This window comes from Furipterus horrens, unplaced genomic scaffold (genome assembly GCF_987537825.1).
Source record: "Furipterus horrens unplaced genomic scaffold, mFurHor1.1.pri manual_scaffold_11, whole genome shotgun sequence".
In the NCBI taxonomy this organism is placed as follows: domain Eukaryota; kingdom Metazoa; phylum Chordata; class Mammalia; order Chiroptera; family Furipteridae; genus Furipterus; species Furipterus horrens.
In genome coordinates, this window is record NW_028327181.1 from 59,173,851 (window position 1) to 59,191,849 (window position 17,999).

The window sequence follows — 17,999 nt, forward strand, 5'->3', positions numbered from 1 at the left end:
CACCTATTTTTCTATGGCCCAAAGTTGAGTGAGTACAGGTACAAATACTTTAGCAAATCCCTTTTACATTTGGACACAAAAATGTTAACCAGTTCATTGACCACCAAGACAGCCATGGAAGATTTGTTTACTTCAAAACTTTCTTGAGAACTGTGCTAGGTACTAGGGCTACAGCAGTGAACGGTAAGTAATGGCCTTTCTGGAGCTTTTAGTCTAGTGGCATGACAGGAGACAAATGGTTGCAATAAAGTATGGTGAATATTTTATTAACATGGGAAAGTTCAAAGAGAATAGACAGTGAGACAGCCTAAAAACTGTCTTCAGAGGTACTGAACCCCAGTATTGTGGGACTGGAGTTTAAGAAGAGTAGCACAATTGGAGAGGGGAAAGCTGAGTTCCTGGTCATGGAAAACCTGTGTGCTAAGTTTGTAAGGTAAGATCTTCTGTGGAATCTGGTACTGTGATACCATGTGGCTTCTCTGAGTGGGACAGGTAGAAGAACACCTTGCGACGTGCAATCATCTACCTTCCTAATGTTGCAGTGCCCTAAAGTACATGCCCCATGCAGTCCTGAAACTCCTGGAGAACATGCCGATGCCTTGGGAGCAGATTCGGGATGTGCCTGTGCTGTACCACATTACTGGAGCTATTTCCTTTGTCAATGAGATTCCATGGGTCATTGAGCCTGTCTACATCTCCCAGTGGGGGTAAGAAGGGCTGGAACATGGTGTGTGGTGGTGGTGGTGGTTGGGAGGCAGTGGGTGACAGCCATTATGTGACATTGTTGTGGGCTTCCAGGTCAATGTGGATTATGATGCGGCGAGAAAAAAGAGACAGGAGGCATTTCAAGAGAATGCGTTTCCCTCCTTTTGATGACGAGGAGCCGCCTTTGGACTATGCTGACAACATCCTAGATGTTGAGCCACTGGAGGCTATTCAGCTAGAACTGGACCCTGAGGAGGATGCGCCTGTGTTGGACTGGTTCTATGACCACCAGCCATTGAGAGACAGCAGGAAGTGAGTGTGGTTGGCGTTCCACTCCCGTGAGAGTTTTGGAGATCCCGGAGTCCTGGACGAGCAGTCGGTGGTGTGGCTTGGCTAGCTGGTATAGCGACATGGGTCTCTTTTTTTTCCTAGGTATGTGAATGGCTCCACCTACCAGCGCTGGCAGTTCACACTGCCCATGATGTCCACTCTCTACCGCCTGGCCAATCAGCTTCTGACAGACTTGGTGGATGACAACTATTTCTATCTGTTTGATCTGAAGGCCTTCTTTACTTCCAAGGCACTCAATATGGCCATTCCTGGAGGCCCCAAATTTGAACCTCTTGTTCGAGATATCAACCTACAGTAAGTTGGACAGAGTAGGGATTTTGGGTTGAATAAAATCTAATCTTGATCCTTAAGCTCTAACTAGTCTGCTTATCTTTGATTTTGTACCCTAGGGATGAAGACTGGAATGAATTCAATGATATTAATAAGATCATCATCCGGCAGCCTATCCGCACTGAATACAAGATTGCTTTTCCTTACTTGTACAACAACCTTCCACACCACGTCCACCTCACCTGGTGAGAGAACTGGAACGCAGCTGGGGGAAGGGAGAAGGCTGGCATATAGGTTGGGCTACCAAAGGAGGATCTTGGCTAACTCTTCTTTTATTTTAGGTACCACACTCCTAATGTTGTATTCATCAAAACGGAGGATCCTGATTTGCCAGCTTTCTACTTTGATCCTTTGATCAACCCAATTTCCCACAGGCACTCAGTTAAGGTGAGAGGAAGGGACATTTGACTTTGGCTCTTTAAAGAGAAATTTTCTGACTGTGGTTGAGGTGTTACTAGATAAGAATTCATTACAAGGAAGTTATTGGTATAATTTTGGTTTCTGTGATTATCCATAGGGACTTTATCATTACTTCTCTATAACTTTTTTTTTTAAGTATATTTTTAAAAAATTGTTTTTAAGTATATTTTATTGATAATGTTGTTACAGTAGTTCCAATTTTTTTTCCCTTTGCTTCCCTCTGCCCAGTACCCTGTTCCCCTCCAGCAATCCCACCCAGCTTAGTGCAGGTCCATGGGTCATGCATATAAGTTCTTTGGCTTCACCCTTTCCTATATTATTCTTAACTTCTCCCTGTCTATTTTGTACCTACCAGTTATGTTTCTTAATCTCTACACCATTTCCCCATTTCTCACTCTTCCCTGTCGAAGCTGATAACCCTCCAAATGATCCCCATACCTCTGATTCTGTTCCTATTCTGGTTTGCTTAGTTGGATTTTGTTTTTATTTTTTGAATTCATTTGTTGATATGTGTGAGTTTGTTGTCATTTTAGTGTTCATAGTTTTGATCTTCTTTTTCTTAAATAAGTCCCTTTAACATTTCATATAATAATGGCTTGGTGATGATGAACTCCTTTAGCTTTACCTTGTCTGGGAAGCATTTTATCTGCCCTCCCATTCTAAATGCTAGCTTTGCTGGATAGAGTAATCTAGGTTGTAGGTCCTTGCTTTTCATCACATTGAATACTTCTTGCCAGTTCCTTCTTGCCCGGAAAGTTTCTTTTGAGAATCAGCTGATAGTCTTATAGGTACCCCTTTGTAGGTAACTCTGCTTGTCTCCTGCAGCTCTTAAGATTCTTTATGTTGAACCTTTGGCATTTTAATGATGATATGTCTTGGTGTGGTACTCTTTGGGTCTAGCTTGTTTGGACTCTCTTTGCTTCCTGGACTTGTATGTCTATTTTCTTTGCCAAACTTGGGAAGTTTTCCTTCATTATTTTTTTACATAAGCTTTCAATTTCTTGTTCTTCCTCTTCTCCTTCTGGCACCCCTATGATTCAGATGTTGGCATCTTTAAAGTTGTCCCAGAGGTTCCTGAGCCTCTCCTCATATTTTTAAATTCTTATTTCTTCATTGTATACTGGGTGACTTTTTTTCTTCCTTATGTTCCAAATCATTGATTTGAACCCCGGTTTCCTTCCCTTCACCATTGCTTTTGTGTGGATTTTCCTTTGTTTCATTTAGCATAGCCTTCACTTCTTCCCTTATGTGTTTACTGTACTTAAGCATATCTGTCAAGTCTGTGAGCATCTTTATCACCAGTGTTTTGAACTCTACGTCTGTTAGGTTGTCTATCTCCTCATCTCTTAGTTCTCCCACTGGCACCTTGATCTGTTCCCTGTTTTGTGCCATACTTCTCTGTCTCCTCATCTTGACAGGCTTCTGTGTTTGTTTGCCTCTGTGTCTTAGGGAGAGCTCTCGCACCTGTTACGTTGTAAGGGGTGGAGCCTTAGGTATTTGTCTGGGCGACCCATTTCACCACATCATGGCACTGTATGTGCAGGAGGGGTCTGAGAGGAAACAATGCTGCTTGCTCAGCACTCGCCCCTTTTCCAGGCACTTCTCCCACTTCTGTATGGGACTGGCGCCTCTCTAGTTGCTGCCCTGGCCATCGTTCCCAGAATGGGTGGGTCAGTGGATATTCTAGGACTGTAGGGGTCCTCTAAACAAGTGGACTCTGCTGAGAGACTGGCAGTTTCTTCCTCCGCCCCAACCCCCACTGGTTTGCACAGTCAGTAGCAATGAGGCTTTATTCTACCCGGCGCTGGAACCATAGCTGTGCAATCTGGTCTGATGCTGGGAGTGCTCTCAGGTGTCCCTCCCTACTTTTTAAAACGTGTGACAGCACTTTCTGCGGGCTGCTGCAGCCACCTAACTGTATCCTCTCCGCCCCTCCTAACTGTCTGGTTGAGTATTTCTTCTTTATATCTTTGTCTGTTGGACTTCCATGCAGCTTGATTTTTCTGGAACTTCTGGTTGTCGCTAGTTTTGAGGTAGTTGTATTCCTTCTTAGTTGTGGGAGGGAGACACATCGTGTCTGTCTAGGCCTCCATCTTGGCCGGAAGTCCCTCCTCTGTAACTGTTTAGTTCATTTTGGTCTTTTTCCACTGCGTTCTTTTTTTCCTTAAATTCTTTTATTGATATTTAATTCACATACCATACCATTCCCCCATTTAAAGTGTACAGTTCAGTGGTTTTTAGTTTATTCACAGAGTTGCACAGCTATCAACTCAGGCAATTTTAGAACATTTTCATTATCCCAAAAAGAAACCTTGTACCCATTGGAAGTCACTTTCCATTTCTTCTGAACCTCCCTTGCCTAGGCAACTATTAATCTACTTTAAATCTCTATATATGCCTATTTTGGATATTTCCTAGAATTATACAATATGTGGTCTTTTTTTTTTTCCCTTTTTTTTAACAATGTGTGGTCTCTTTTATGACTGGTTTTTTATACATAGAATGTTTTTTGATGTTCATCTATGTTCCATTATGTTCTTAACATGAACAGATTTGCTTCCCTAAACCCAGTTTTTGGAGCTGGGGCAGGAGGAGAGAGCAGTGATTACTTCTTATAGTATTGGGCTCCTTTGGGAGATCTTTGGTGGTGAACCAGTTGGAGTGTGGCTAGTGATGGTTGCTTTCCTCATTGGCCCTGGCTTGTTTTCTTGGCCCCCTTTGCCTTGGCCCTTTAGGGTTTCTCTTGTCAGGTAGCCCAGTTTCCATGGCAGATGTAGCCTCTCTGCTTGGCCCCAGAGTTTCCTTTTCATCCCAGGACTCTGCTCAGTTCAGCAAGAGCTGAGCCCTTGGGGGTTCTTCTTTCAGAGCCAGGAACCATTACCAGATGATGATGAGGAGTTTGAACTCCCAGAGTTTGTGGAGCCCTTCCTGAAGGACACACCTCTCTACACGGATAATACAGCCAATGGCATTGCTCTGCTCTGGGCCCCGCGGCCCTTCAACCTACGCTCTGGTCGCACCCGCCGGGCCCTGGACATACCCCTTGTCAAGAACTGGTAAGGCTCCTACCTGGGGGTATGGTAGTAGATGTATAGGAGAAGAGTCCAACTGAATGGGCATGCAACCTTTATTAGAGTGGCTGGAAGGAGAGATGGGCCGGTCTCTTAGGGCTTTGTTTTCCTAGGTACCGGGAGCATTGTCCTGCTGGTCAGCCTGTGAAAGTGAGGGTCTCTTACCAGAAGCTGCTTAAGTACTACGTGCTTAATGCCCTGAAGCACCGGCCCCCTAAAGCCCAGAAAAAGAGGTAAGGTGCCTGAGGGCTCCTGCTCAGACTTCTTTTGTTCCAGAAATAATCAGCAGGCTAACATTCACTCTCCTTCTCATTCCCACCCCAGGTATCTGTTCCGCTCCTTCAAAGCCACCAAATTCTTCCAGTCCACAAAACTGGACTGGGTGGAGGTGGGGCTACAGGTTTGCCGCCAGGGTTACAACATGCTCAACCTTCTCATTCACCGTAAAAACCTTAACTATCTGCACCTGGATTACAACTTCAACCTCAAGCCTGTCAAGACGCTCACCACCAAGGTGCCTGCATTGGACCTCAAGGATCTCCTGGGCTTAAGGGATGGACTGGTTTTGCTCTGGCCCTCCAAAGAAGGCATCCATTTGGGACCATTGCTGATAAAATTTTTTTTTCTTGTTCTTGGCATCTTCTGCAGGAAAGAAAGAAATCTCGTTTTGGAAATGCTTTCCATCTGTGTCGAGAAGTTCTGCGTTTAACTAAGCTGGTGGTAGACAGTCATGTGCAATATCGATTGGGCAATGTGGATGCCTTCCAGGTAAGGCTGAGTATTCCCAACCCCTATACCTGGTGAGAAGCTGCGTGAAGTCTGGGCTGATGGCGGAGCTGGCTCCAGCTTAAAGCCTGATAGGGCATTTGTTTTGCAGCTGGCAGATGGATTGCAGTATATTTTTGCCCACGTGGGGCAGCTGACGGGCATGTACCGGTATAAATACAAGCTGATGCGACAGATTCGCATGTGCAAGGACCTGAAGCATCTCATCTATTACCGCTTCAACACGGTGAGACTTTGCGCAGATACTCACTATGTCAGAATCATTTTAATTTTTATATCTAGTCAGGGGGCTTTTCAGGGACCTATTTGTGTCATTACCACCCTCACCTTGTGAATCTCAACTGCCCTCCTCCCCTCAATATTCCCCCTACCCCAAGCCCACCTTTAGGTCTAACTAGGAAATTTTAGGTACGGGTTTCTGCCTTAAATTTTCTTATTTATCCCATTTTAGCTGTTGAGGTCCCAGATTTTTCCCTTTTTTCCCCTTTGCTGTCATGTATGTTCTCCTTTTTCCTATATCTGCCCAACTTTTTATTGTTGTCTAAATGAATTGCTAACTTGTATTTTTGACTTGTGTTTGGGATAATAGGGCCCTGTAGGAAAGGGCCCTGGCTGTGGCTTCTGGGCTGCTGGCTGGCGGGTCTGGCTGTTTTTCATGCGTGGTATCACCCCTTTGCTGGAGCGATGGCTGGGCAACCTCCTGGCCCGGCAGTTTGAAGGTGAGTGGTTTTTTCTGTGCCCTACTTCTCCTGTTATATCTTCAAGGGTAGATCTTATATGTGCTTTTCTGTCCCCTATCCTTGTTTGAGACTGAGAATCCCTTCTTGCTGGATTGCCTCTAAGTCCTATTCTTTAATGGGCCTAACCTAGTATTCTGCCTCTTATTTTGTTGTAACCATGGTTAGTGCGGGGGGCATGAAGGTAGGGACTCTTATTAAAAGTAATGAATCTTTTAATCACTTCACTTCTAGGCCGCCACTCAAAGGGGGTGGCGAAGACTGTAACAAAGCAGCGAGTGGAGTCACATTTTGACCTTGAGCTTCGAGCAGCTGTGATGCATGACATTCTGGACATGATGCCTGAGGGGATTAAACAGAACAAGGCCCGGACAATTCTGCAGCACCTCAGTGAAGCCTGGCGCTGTTGGAAGGCCAACATTCCCTGGAAGGTGGGTATCTCCACAACTCTGAGGAGACATGGACATCATCTTCTGGGGTTAAGATTACCACTCCTGGATGCTTTGAGGGGACCATGTGTCTCCCATCACTTTCTCATTGTGTCTTTCGCACATTCAGGTCCCTGGACTGCCAACGCCCATAGAGAATATGATCCTTCGATATGTGAAGGCCAAGGCTGACTGGTGGACCAACACTGCCCACTACAACCGAGAACGCATCCGCCGTGGGGCCACTGTGGACAAGACTGTTTGCAAAAAGAACCTGGGCCGCCTCACCCGGCTCTACCTGAAGGCAGAACAGGAGCGGCAGCACAACTACCTGAAGGTTGGGCAGAGTAGGATGGGCTAGGTGTGGGGGGAGGGCAGGGAGCAGACTGCAGAGTTGTGCTCGTGCCTTGTACTGGAGGGATGAGCCATGGTGGGAGGCTAATTATTACGTCCATGTCGCAGGATGGCCCTTACATCACAGCAGAGGAAGCGGTGGCAGTGTACACCACCACTGTGCATTGGTTGGAAAGCCGTAGGTTCTCACCCATCCCATTCCCCCCGCTCTCCTATAAACATGACACCAAATTGCTCATCTTGGCCTTGGAGCGGCTCAAAGAAGCCTACAGGTGAGGAGTGGAGTAGCTAGGTTCCTGTGGGAAGGTGGCGGGGGGATGGGGGCACAGAAAGGCATCATCAGAGTCTAGAGAAAGGGTTAGCCTCAGCCCTCCTGGTTCTTATTCACTTTCCTGTTGCCTTGTCAGTGTGAAGTCTCGGTTAAACCAGTCTCAGAGGGAGGAGCTAGGGCTGATCGAGCAAGCCTACGACAACCCGCATGAGGCTTTGTCCCGCATCAAGCGTCACCTTCTCACACAGAGAGCCTTTAAAGAAGTGAGTGAAATGCCCCCCAAGTTTTATTTTGGCCCTGCTATTCAGTCATGGCACCCAGGTGATTGGTGGATTGGTGTGAGCCAACTTCCTTGTCCCACAGGTGGGCATTGAGTTCATGGATCTCTATAGCCACCTGGTGCCAGTGTACGATGTGGAACCACTGGAGAAGATCACTGATGCCTACTTGGACCAGTACCTGTGGTATGAAGCGGACAAGCGCCGCCTTTTCCCACCCTGGATCAAGCCTGCTGACACAGAACCACCTCCTCTGCTTGTTTACAAGTGGTGCCAAGGTAAACTTTTCTAGAATTGTCCTGAGGGACAATCAAAATTCTCATTTGGACCACATAATTCATTTACTCTCTTGCTTCATGATACCAGGGAAGTAAGTGTTAATGTTAAACTGAACAAAGCTGACGCTCTTGGCAATCGAGGTGACTGACTAACTAGAGTGGTAGTGCAATTGGGTTTTATAGTGTGATAGCTGCTGTAGGCACTAGGCCTGGAAGGGACTTTCTAACCTGGAGACCTGTCTGTCTTGCTTACTCTTCAGGCATCAATAACCTACAAGATGTGTGGGAAACAAGTGAGGGTGAGTGCAACGTCATGCTGGAGTCCCGCTTTGAGAAGATGTATGAAAAGATCGACTTGACCCTGCTTAATAGGCTGCTGCGACTCATTGTAGACCACAATATAGCTGACTACATGACAGCCAAGAACAATGTCGTCATCAACTATAAGGTGTGTCTTAGGGGCAGGGTAACTAGGCATTGTAGGGGGTGTTGTCCTGCCCATGGAGGGTGGCCCTGGGGAAGCCTGGGACGTGGCCAGGGGTTGAGAGTTGTAAGTCTCTTTCCAGGACATGAACCACACGAACTCATATGGGATCATCAGAGGCCTGCAGTTTGCCTCATTCATCGTGCAGTACTATGGCCTGGTGATGGATTTGCTTGTGTTGGGACTACACCGGGCCAGTGAGATGGCTGGGCCCCCTCAGATGCCAAATGACTTTCTCAGTTTCCAGGACATAGCCACCGAGACTGCCCACCCAATTCGTCTCTTCTGCAGATACATTGATCGCATCCATATTTTCTTCAGGTGAGAGCTTGCCTGGATTCTTATCCTTTTTTTATTTTATTTTTTAAATCTTCACCTGAGGATACGTTTATTAACTTTAGAGAGAAAGAGAAATGTCAGTGTGAGAGAGAAATAGCCATTCGTTGCCTCCTGTATGCACCCTGACTGGAGATCGCACCCACAATCTTTGGGTGTACAGGATGACACTAACCAACTGAGCATCCTGGCCAGGGCTGGATTCTTATCCCTGCCGGGCATTGAGGCATATGCCCAACCTCTGAAAGTGGCTCTTGTACTTTAGTTGACTTTCTGCTGGATTGGGGCTCCAAAATAGAATAAAGTCCTGTGAAAAGGGTAGGGGTTTGGGGTGGGCTCCATCTACCAGCTGTAGGTCGTATGCTGGTGTATTGGGGCCTCAGCAATGCACCTTACCTGGTGTAGGTTCACAGCAGATGAGGCTCGAGACCTGATCCAGCGCTACCTGACGGAGCACCCTGACCCCAACAATGAAAACATCGTTGGCTATAATAACAAGAAGTGCTGGCCCCGAGATGCCCGTATGCGCCTCATGAAGCATGATGTCAACTTGTGAGTCTTAAGTGGAACTATAGGGGCTGGAAGAATATCAGCCTGAGCGACTCAGAGAACAATTGGAGGGGATTTAAGAGGTGGTGTCCTGGGTGTGAGAAGTTGTACTCTTTCAGGATATCATCACTCTGGCGTTTGAAGTGAGGTTTCTTCCAGGAGACTCATATGACCAAATGTTTTCTGTGGACAGGGGTCGGGCAGTGTTCTGGGACATCAAGAACCGTCTGCCACGGTCAGTGACTACAGTTCAGTGGGAGAACAGCTTTGTGTCCGTGTACAGTAAGGACAACCCCAACCTGCTCTTCAACATGTGTGGCTTTGAGTGCCGCATTCTGCCTAAATGCCGCACCAGCTATGAGGAGTTCACCCACAAGGACGGGGTCTGGAACCTACAGAATGAGGTACAACTTGGGAAGGTGGCTAGACATAGCACTGCTACCCCTGTGACTCCGCAGTAAATGGGGGTGAGGGATGCGGACACAACTTTTCATTATTGATCATCTGAGGCTTGTTGGGTGGGCAGAGTTGGTCCTTGCTCCTGTGGCAGTCCTGGAGACAAGTTAAACTTGACCTTGTGGTTTAGGTTACCAAGGAGCGGACAGCTCAGTGTTTCCTGCGTGTGGATGATGAGTCAATGCAGCGCTTCCACAACCGCGTGCGTCAAATACTGATGGCCTCTGGCTCCACCACCTTCACCAAGGTATATCAGTCAGCACCAGCTTTTGTCATGTCCTCTGTCCTTCTCATGTCTCTTTCAGCTCTTCTCCTGGTTTGCGCTCCTTTCTTCCCAGTGTAGTCCACTGTACCAATCTCTATGCTTTATGGTTTAGCAGCTTAGAGTGTCAAATCACCTCAGTTATTTTTCTGAGAATTCCCAGTAGGAATTCTACAGCCTACTTCTGCATAGTTGTGATGATTCTAAAATAAGGCAAGAGTAGAACTTGGATTTTTAAAAAATTTTTATTTATTTTTAGAGAGAGAGGAAGGGCGGGAGAAAGAGAGGGAGAGAAATGTCGATGTGTGAGAGATACATTGATTGGTTCCCTCTCGCATTTCCCTAACTGGGGACCTGTCTCACAACCCAGGCATGTGCCCTGACTGGGAATTAAACCTGTGACCTTTTGGTTCACAGGCCAGCACTCAGTCTACTGAGCCCCACAAGCCAGGGCAAAGTTGGATTTTTAAATTTGAACAAACATCACTGTTTTTGCATCTTTCCAAGTACTAGTTACCCAAGTCATGTAACTCATCTTTTAAGTAGTAACATAGTGTGCATGTTGAAAATCAAGTATAATTAACTATTTCAGTGTTTATTTCCCCTTCCGTTGCTTCCAAAGGCCCAGCTGAAGGCAGCTGGAATTGCAAAAGAATAATTTGAGGATTTGTTGTTTATGTATACTTAAGTTTTTGCAAGGTTTAAAAAGTCATCTTGCCCTTTCTACTGTCTCTCCTTGCCATTATAATGGTGTACATGAATGCCAGAAAGAGAGGGAAACACCAGGTTCTTTGAAGGCTGTACTCTAAAGTCATTGTTCAGTTTCTAACTGAGATGATGAGAGTTACACTGATGAATTTGAAAGCACTGATAATCACATAGCTGGGAATATTGTGAACTTCACAGGCAGGTTAAACAGGTGCAGTGTGCTCAGCCCCAGATTTGATGTGCAGCTCAGAGTATCTAGGAAAATGGCTAAATAATCTGCACCTACCCTGTTGGTTTGTTTTCATTGTCCTGACAATTTTAGCTGACATCATGGTCCACAGAAGCAAGACCAAAAAAAAAAAAAAAAAAAAGCAAATGGTAGGAAATCCTGGGATTCTTTTTCTAGGAATGTAATACATACATAAGCAATAAAGTACCTCACTGGATTAAAAAAAGTCACTTCATTCTGGTTTCCCTTAGAATGAAAACTTAGCTCTAGCATTTTTCTTTCATTCTGACTTTCATATCCCTTTACATATGCAGCACACATAAAGAATGCTTGAAGTTTTTTAGGGAGGCTGCTTTTGAGGATGCATTTTATCTTAATATTTCTTACCTAAAATTCCTCATGATGCCTTTTTTTGGAATATAGTGCAAGGAAGTATCTTGTCTTTTAGGTTGGTGAGTCCGTCTGAGGGTTAGATAAAGGGAATTATGTATGTATCTCATTCATCCATTGGTGCTTGTTGGTAACTACTGCATTCAAGGTATTATGGACAGTACACGTAAGATAGTCTCTGCATTCACTGAGCAGGAAGAGACACAGATGCAGTCAGGAGAACTCTAATAGAGTAATTGTACTACTTGGTACTCTGTGAGGACACTCGTTAATGACTGGTCCACTCTGGGAGAAGGAGAGGAAAGGCTTCCTGAAAGAAAGCACAGGCAATGAGGCCGGGGGAGGAGGGCTTTCCTTCAGCCAGAATTATGGAGAGGAGACCAGCATGGTATATGCGGGGCTATAAAACATGGAGAATTTACTGGAGTAAAATTTTGAAGTTGGGACTGTTAGCAGATGGAGGCTGGATAGATAAGCAAGAGCCAGATCATGGAGGGCATTACATGCCTTGTTAAGAGTTTAGTAAGGTTTTTAAGTGTAGAAGTGACTTTTAGATTTCTGTGTTAGGTGGTTCACTCTGTCAGCTGTGGAGTAGATGGGTTTAGAGGAATAGGATATGATATCAGGTTTGGGAACTATTGCTAAAGTCCAGGTAAAAATGATGAACGCAATGAAAGCAGAGGTAAGGATAGGGGAACAGATTTGATAAGTAATTAGCAGGTAAAATCAGTGGAGCTTCATTTTGATGGGATGTTAGAGGGAAAGGAGGAAGTCAAAATAACATTCAGTTTTGGCATGGGTGACTGACTAGGTGGGTATATATTGGTGTCACCATTTGGAAGACTACCAGAAGAAGGTTTAGGGGGAAAATAAGTGAATTTAGTTGAGGATGTAAAAACTTTGAAGTGTCTAAGGACATCCAGGTGGAGGGGTCCAGCAGGTATTTTCTTTAACTCCATTTAAATATATACATATGTGTATATTTTTTCCCTTAGTGGTGTCTCTTAAATTGATGGTCTCTTAGATTTGATGAAAAATACTGAGTTTGAAGCTCCAGAGAAAGAAATGAGGTGAGAAAGTAGGAGCAGTAGGGGTAACTTACAGGTTCCTTTGGGATGTCCAAGTGGGGCTCTTTTACAATCTGAAGCTTGGAGAAGAAGTCTGGGTTAAAGATGTAGATTTAGCCATCTGTCAGCTTAAAGAAGATGGTTGAAAGCTTAAGAGTGAGCAAGATTATCCAGGAAAAATATAAGGAGATGAGTTTGGAATCATTGGGAACACCGAGCAGCAGTGTGGCCAGACAGAGTGCTGCTGGGTCATGCCAGCGAAGGCTCTCAGGAATGGGTGGCCACTTTACAGTTGCAGTTGCCTAAGTCTTTCAGTTAGATAAGGTCTGAAAAGTATCCATTGGATTTGGCAGTCTGGACGTCATTGGTGACCTTAGCAAGAGCTGTTTCAGAAATAGTAGGGATAGAAGCCAGACTTCAGTGGAAGAGGCTTTATGGGAAGTGAGAAAGTGGAAACAGCAAGGACTGGCCATTTGCCAGAGCTGGAGGAAGGAGGAAGGACATCAGATGCCACCTAGAGGGAGCTATAAGTCAAGGCAGGTAATTTTAAATGGAAGTGACTTGGGTTTGTTTTCCTTAAAGGAGCCAGTAGTGGAGTGCAACAGGTGTGATAAGTGATGGAGCAGTGTTCTGGAGGAATTGTGTAGGGATGGTGGGAAAGGCAAGCAGAGGGAAAAATCCTCTGAACTTAATACAAAAGAGGTCTGGATAGATGGGAATATAGATAAGTGTATTTTTACTTATTTTATTGATTGATTTGAGAGAGAGTGAAAAACATTGATTTATTGCTCCACTTATATCTATGCATTCACTGGCTGATTCTTGTATGTGCCTTACCAGGGATCAAACCCACAATATAGGATTATCAGGACAACACTCCAGCCAACCAAACTACATGGCCAGGGGTGAATGTAGATAAGTTTAGTAGGAAGTTTATAATAAGTCTTGAGTTTTTCAGCTTTGCTTAGGCTAGAGTAAGGGACTCAGGGTTTCAGACTTTTTTTTTTAAATTCTCACTTGAGGACATGCTTACTGGTTTTAGAGAGAGATGGAGAGAAACATTGATGCCAGAGAGAAACATGGATTAGTCAGTCGCATCTCATATGTGTCCTGACTGGGGACAGGACCTGCGTGCTAGGCATGTGCCCTGACTGGGAATCAAACTTGTGACCTTTTGTTTATAGGAAAATGCTCCAACCAACTGAGCCAACACTGATCAGGGCTACAAGATGTTTTGTTTTGTTTTTTTTTGGTGATAGCTGTTTTAAAGGTCCTCGTGTGCTAATCCCGTCATCTGTTGTTTCTAGGTGTTTGTGTTGATTTTTTTTTTCTGGTTATTTATACTTTGTATGCATGGTAATTTTTTAGTGCATGTTAGAAATTGTGAGTTTTATAGAGTCGATTTATGGGGTTTTTTTATATTCCTTTAAAGGGTGTTGGGTTGTGTTTTGGTGCGCAGTTTAATAATTTGTAGATTAGTTTGATCCTTTGGAGCCTTGCTTTAAGCTTGGTTGTGGCCACTCCAGAACACCTGTTGTCTGGGGCTGATTTATGTACACTATTGACTTGATAACTTTCTGGACACACTATCCAGTTCCCATATAGTATAAGGTCTCTCTACTTTGGCTGTGGGAACACGAACTGTTGCCAGCTTTTTTTTCTTTAAAATTTTAAATTTTAGTTTTTTTTCTCTCTCCTTGTGCTAGCCACTCTATTTATTTTTTAAGATTTTGTTTATTTTTAGAGAGGGGAAGGGAGGGAGAAAGGAATAGAAACATCGATGTGCAAGATGTCCAACTGGGAACCTGGCCTGTGACAAAGGCATGTGCCCTGACTGGGAATCAAACTGGAGATCTTTTGGTTCACAGGCTGGTGCTCAATCCACTGAGCCACACCAGCCAGGGCATGTTGCCAGCTTTATATGAGCTGGGGGCCTTGTTCAGCTTACTGACTTCTGGTGGTTGTTCCTCTGACCTTGGAGTTTTATTGCATACAGATTGGGACTCAGTCAAAAAGTAGGGGAATCCCTTCATGAATCTCCAGACAGCTCTTTTTGTGTACCTTTCTTCTCTTCAGGACTTCTACCCCACAATTTCTAGCTGCTTTGGACTCCGGGATGCTAATCTCTTTCTCTTCAATTCAGTGAGGTTGTTGGGCTCTGTTTTCCTTACCCCTCCATGTTTGTGCTACAGCTTGGAAACTGCCACTAGGCAGTTAGCTGGGGCCATTGTGGGGCTCATTTCATTTGTTTCCCTTTTCTCAAGTCTGTGCTGCCTGTTTGCCAGTTTTCTGAAAATATTGGTTTATATATCTTGTTTAGTTTTCTGGTTTATAGTGGAAGGGCAGTTTCTATGGTCCCATTAGCTTTTTATTCCCTCTTATTAATTTTTCATAGTTTTTTTTTCTTATCCCTTCTTCTCCCACTGACCACCCTGGGATTATGTACTGTATTTGGTCTTATTTTCAACAGTGTTTTATTGGTGAAATTGATACTTTCCAGTATATTCATAAAGTTGTACAGTTATCACCACTATCTAATTCCAGAACATTTCATTACCCCAAAAAGAAACTATACCCATTAACAGTCACCCACTTCCTATTGTTCCCCACCCCAGCCCCTGGCAACCACTAATCTACTTTCTGTCTCTCTGGATTTGTCTTTTCTGGCTATTTCACATAAATAGAATCATACAATATGTGACCTTTTTTGTCTGGCCTCTTTCACTTAGCATAATGTTTCAAGACTCATATTTTGGCATATATCAGTGCTTAAGTCCTTTTCATGACTAATATTCTGTCATATTGATATAGCACATTTTTGTGTATCCATTTGTCAGTTGATAGACAATTTGGGGTTTATTTTTCCCACTTTTTGAGTATTAGGAATAATACTGCTATTAAATTTGTGTACACATTTTTGTATGGACATACGTTTTCATTTCTCTTGGGTATATACCTATGAGTAAAATTGCTGGGTTATATGGTAACTTTTTTTTTTCTTTTATCTTTGTTAAGTATATTTTATTGATTATGTTGTTACAGTAGTCCCAAATTTTTTCCCCTTTATCCCCCTCCACCCAGTACCCCGCTGTCCTCCAGCAATCCCACCCCTTTTAGTTCATGTCCATGGGTCGTGCATATAAGTTCTTTGGCTTCACCCTTTCCTATATTATTCTTAATATCCATCCCCCTGTCTATTTTGTACGAACCAATTATGCTTCTTAGTCCCTGCACCATTTCTCCATTTCATCCCTTCCCCTTCCCAGCTGGTAACCCTCCAAATGATCCCCATACCTATGATTCTGTTCCTATTCTGGTTTGCTTAGTTGGATTTTGTTTTTATTTTTTATATTCAGTTGCTGACAGTTGTGAGTTTGTTGTCATTTTAATGTTCATAGTTTTGATTTTCTTTTTCTTAAATAAGTCCCTTTAACATTTCATATATAATAATGGCTTGGTGATGATGAACTCCTTTAGCTTTACCTTGTCTGGGAAGCACTTTATCTGCCCTTCCATTCCAAATGCTAGCTTTGCTGGATAGAGTAATCTTGGTTGTAGGTCCTTGCTTTACATCACATTGAAAACTTCTTGCCAGTCCCTTCTTGCCTGGAAAGTTTCTTTTGAGAAATCAGCTGATAGTCTTATAGGTACTCCTTTGCAGGTAACTCTGTTTGTCTCCTGCTGCTTTTAAGATTCTTTCTTTATGTTGAACCTTTGGCATTTTAATGATGGTGTGTCTTGGTGTGGTACTCTTTGGGTCTAGCTTGTTTGGACTCTATTTGCTTCCTGGACTTGTATGTCTATTTTCTTCGCCAAACTTGGGAAGTTTTCCTTCGTTATTTTTTCACATAAGCTTTCAATTTCTTGTTCTTCCTGTTCTCCTTCTGGCACCCCTATGATTTGGATGTTGGTATGTGTAAAGCTCTCCGAGAGGTTCCTATGCCTTTCATATTTTTCAATTCTTGTCTCCTCATTCTGTACTGGTTGACTGTTTTTTTCTTCCTCAAGTTCCAAATCATTGATTTGGACCCCAGTTTCCTTCCCTTCACCATTGGTTTTGTGTGGATTTTCATTTAGCATAGCTTTCACTTCTTCCTTTATGCATTTGCCCTACTTAAGCATATTTGTCAAGCTTGTGAGCATTTTTATCACCAGTGTTTTGAACTCTACGTCTGTTAGGTTGGCTCACTCCTTGTTGCTTAGTTCTCTCACTGGAACCTTGATCTGTTCCCTTTTTTGGGCCATATCTCTCTCCTCATCTTGACAGGCTCCTGTGTTTGTTTGCCTCTGTGTCTTAGGTAGAACTGTCGCACCTGTTATGTTGTAAGGGGCAGAGCCTTAGGTATTTGTCAGTAACCGGTGACCCGTTTCACCACATTATGGTGCTGTGTGTCAGGAAGGGGTCTGAGAGGGAACAATGCCACTTGCTCAGCACTGGCACCTCTCTAGCTGTTGCCCTGGCTGTCGTTCCCAGAATGAGTGGGTTTGCAGATGTGCTAGGACTATGGGGGCCCTTTAAACAAGTGGACTCTTCTGAGAGATCAGCGGGCAGTTTCTTCCTCCGCCCCAACCCCCACTGGTTTGCACAATCAGAAGCTATGAGGCTTTATTTTCCCCAGCGCTGGGACCATGAGCTGTGTGGTCTGGTCTGGTGCTGGGAGTGCTCCCCAGATATCCCTCCCTGGTTTTAAAAACATGTGACCATGCTTTTCGCCAGCCTGCAACTGCTGCTGCTACTGCTGCTGCTTCTGCTGCTACCACCACCCACCACATCCTCTCTGCCCTGTCTATCCCTCCTACCTGTCTGGATGAGTATTTCTTCTTTATATTTTTGTTGGACTTCCATGCAGCTCAGTTTTCTGGAACTTCTGCTTGTCTCTAGTTTTGAGGAAGTTGTATTCCTTCTTAGTTGTGGACGGAGATGCAGTGTTATCTGTCTAGGCCTCCATCTTGGCCAGAAGTCCAGATTGTTTTTCAAAGTGGCTTTATCATTTCATATTCCCACCAGTAGTATATGAGAGTTCCATTTTCTCCACATTCTTGCTAACACCTGTCACTGTCTTATAGCCACTCCAGTGGGTGTTAAGTAGTATCCCACACTGGTTTTGATTTATACATACTTCCCTCATTACTTTGGGCTGAAATCTTTCTTGAGAACTAGGGACAGTATAACTAAGTGGATTAAGTAGTCTGTCTTCCCCCTGCCCCCTACCCAATTGCTCATCTATAATTTACTTCTTTCCCACTACCTTCAGATTGTGAATAAGTGGAACACAGCTCTTATTGGCCTTATGACATACTTTCGGGAGGCTGTGGTGAACACCCAGGAGCTCTTGGACTTGTTGGTAAAGTGTGAGAACAAGATCCAGACACGTATCAAGATTGGCCTAAACTCCAAGATGCCGAGTCGGTTCCCCCCTGTCGTGTTCTACACCCCTAAAGAGTTGGGTGGACTCGGCATGCTCTCAATGGGCCATGTGCTTATCCCTCAGTCTGACCTCAGGTAGGA

At 44.3% G+C, this 17,999-nt stretch overlaps 1 protein-coding gene across 1 annotated transcript in view; it reads left to right on the forward strand.

The window, feature by feature from the left end:
* The window catches only part of PRPF8 (pre-mRNA processing factor 8), a 28,864-nt gene that overhangs the window by 2,137 nt on the left and 8,728 nt on the right, over nt 1-17,999 (forward strand). Inside the window, exons 4-25 of the mRNA XM_090292927.1 lie at nt 543-707; nt 799-1,017; nt 1,138-1,350; nt 1,446-1,571; nt 1,668-1,773; nt 4,672-4,862; nt 4,991-5,110; nt 5,202-5,391; nt 5,526-5,645; nt 5,755-5,889; nt 6,253-6,382; nt 6,635-6,831; nt 6,959-7,165; nt 7,291-7,454; nt 7,590-7,716; nt 7,817-8,009; nt 8,270-8,457; nt 8,576-8,814; nt 9,235-9,381; nt 9,572-9,782; nt 9,965-10,081; nt 17,746-17,993. Coding sequence (XP_090149053.1) covers nt 543-707; nt 799-1,017; nt 1,138-1,350; nt 1,446-1,571; nt 1,668-1,773; nt 4,672-4,862; nt 4,991-5,110; nt 5,202-5,391; nt 5,526-5,645; nt 5,755-5,889; nt 6,253-6,382; nt 6,635-6,831; nt 6,959-7,165; nt 7,291-7,454; nt 7,590-7,716; nt 7,817-8,009; nt 8,270-8,457; nt 8,576-8,814; nt 9,235-9,381; nt 9,572-9,782; nt 9,965-10,081; nt 17,746-17,993 — 3,753 coding nt within the window. The remainder of the gene's footprint in view (nt 1-542; nt 708-798; nt 1,018-1,137; nt 1,351-1,445; nt 1,572-1,667; nt 1,774-4,671; nt 4,863-4,990; nt 5,111-5,201; nt 5,392-5,525; nt 5,646-5,754; nt 5,890-6,252; nt 6,383-6,634; nt 6,832-6,958; nt 7,166-7,290; nt 7,455-7,589; nt 7,717-7,816; nt 8,010-8,269; nt 8,458-8,575; nt 8,815-9,234; nt 9,382-9,571; nt 9,783-9,964; nt 10,082-17,745; nt 17,994-17,999) is intronic.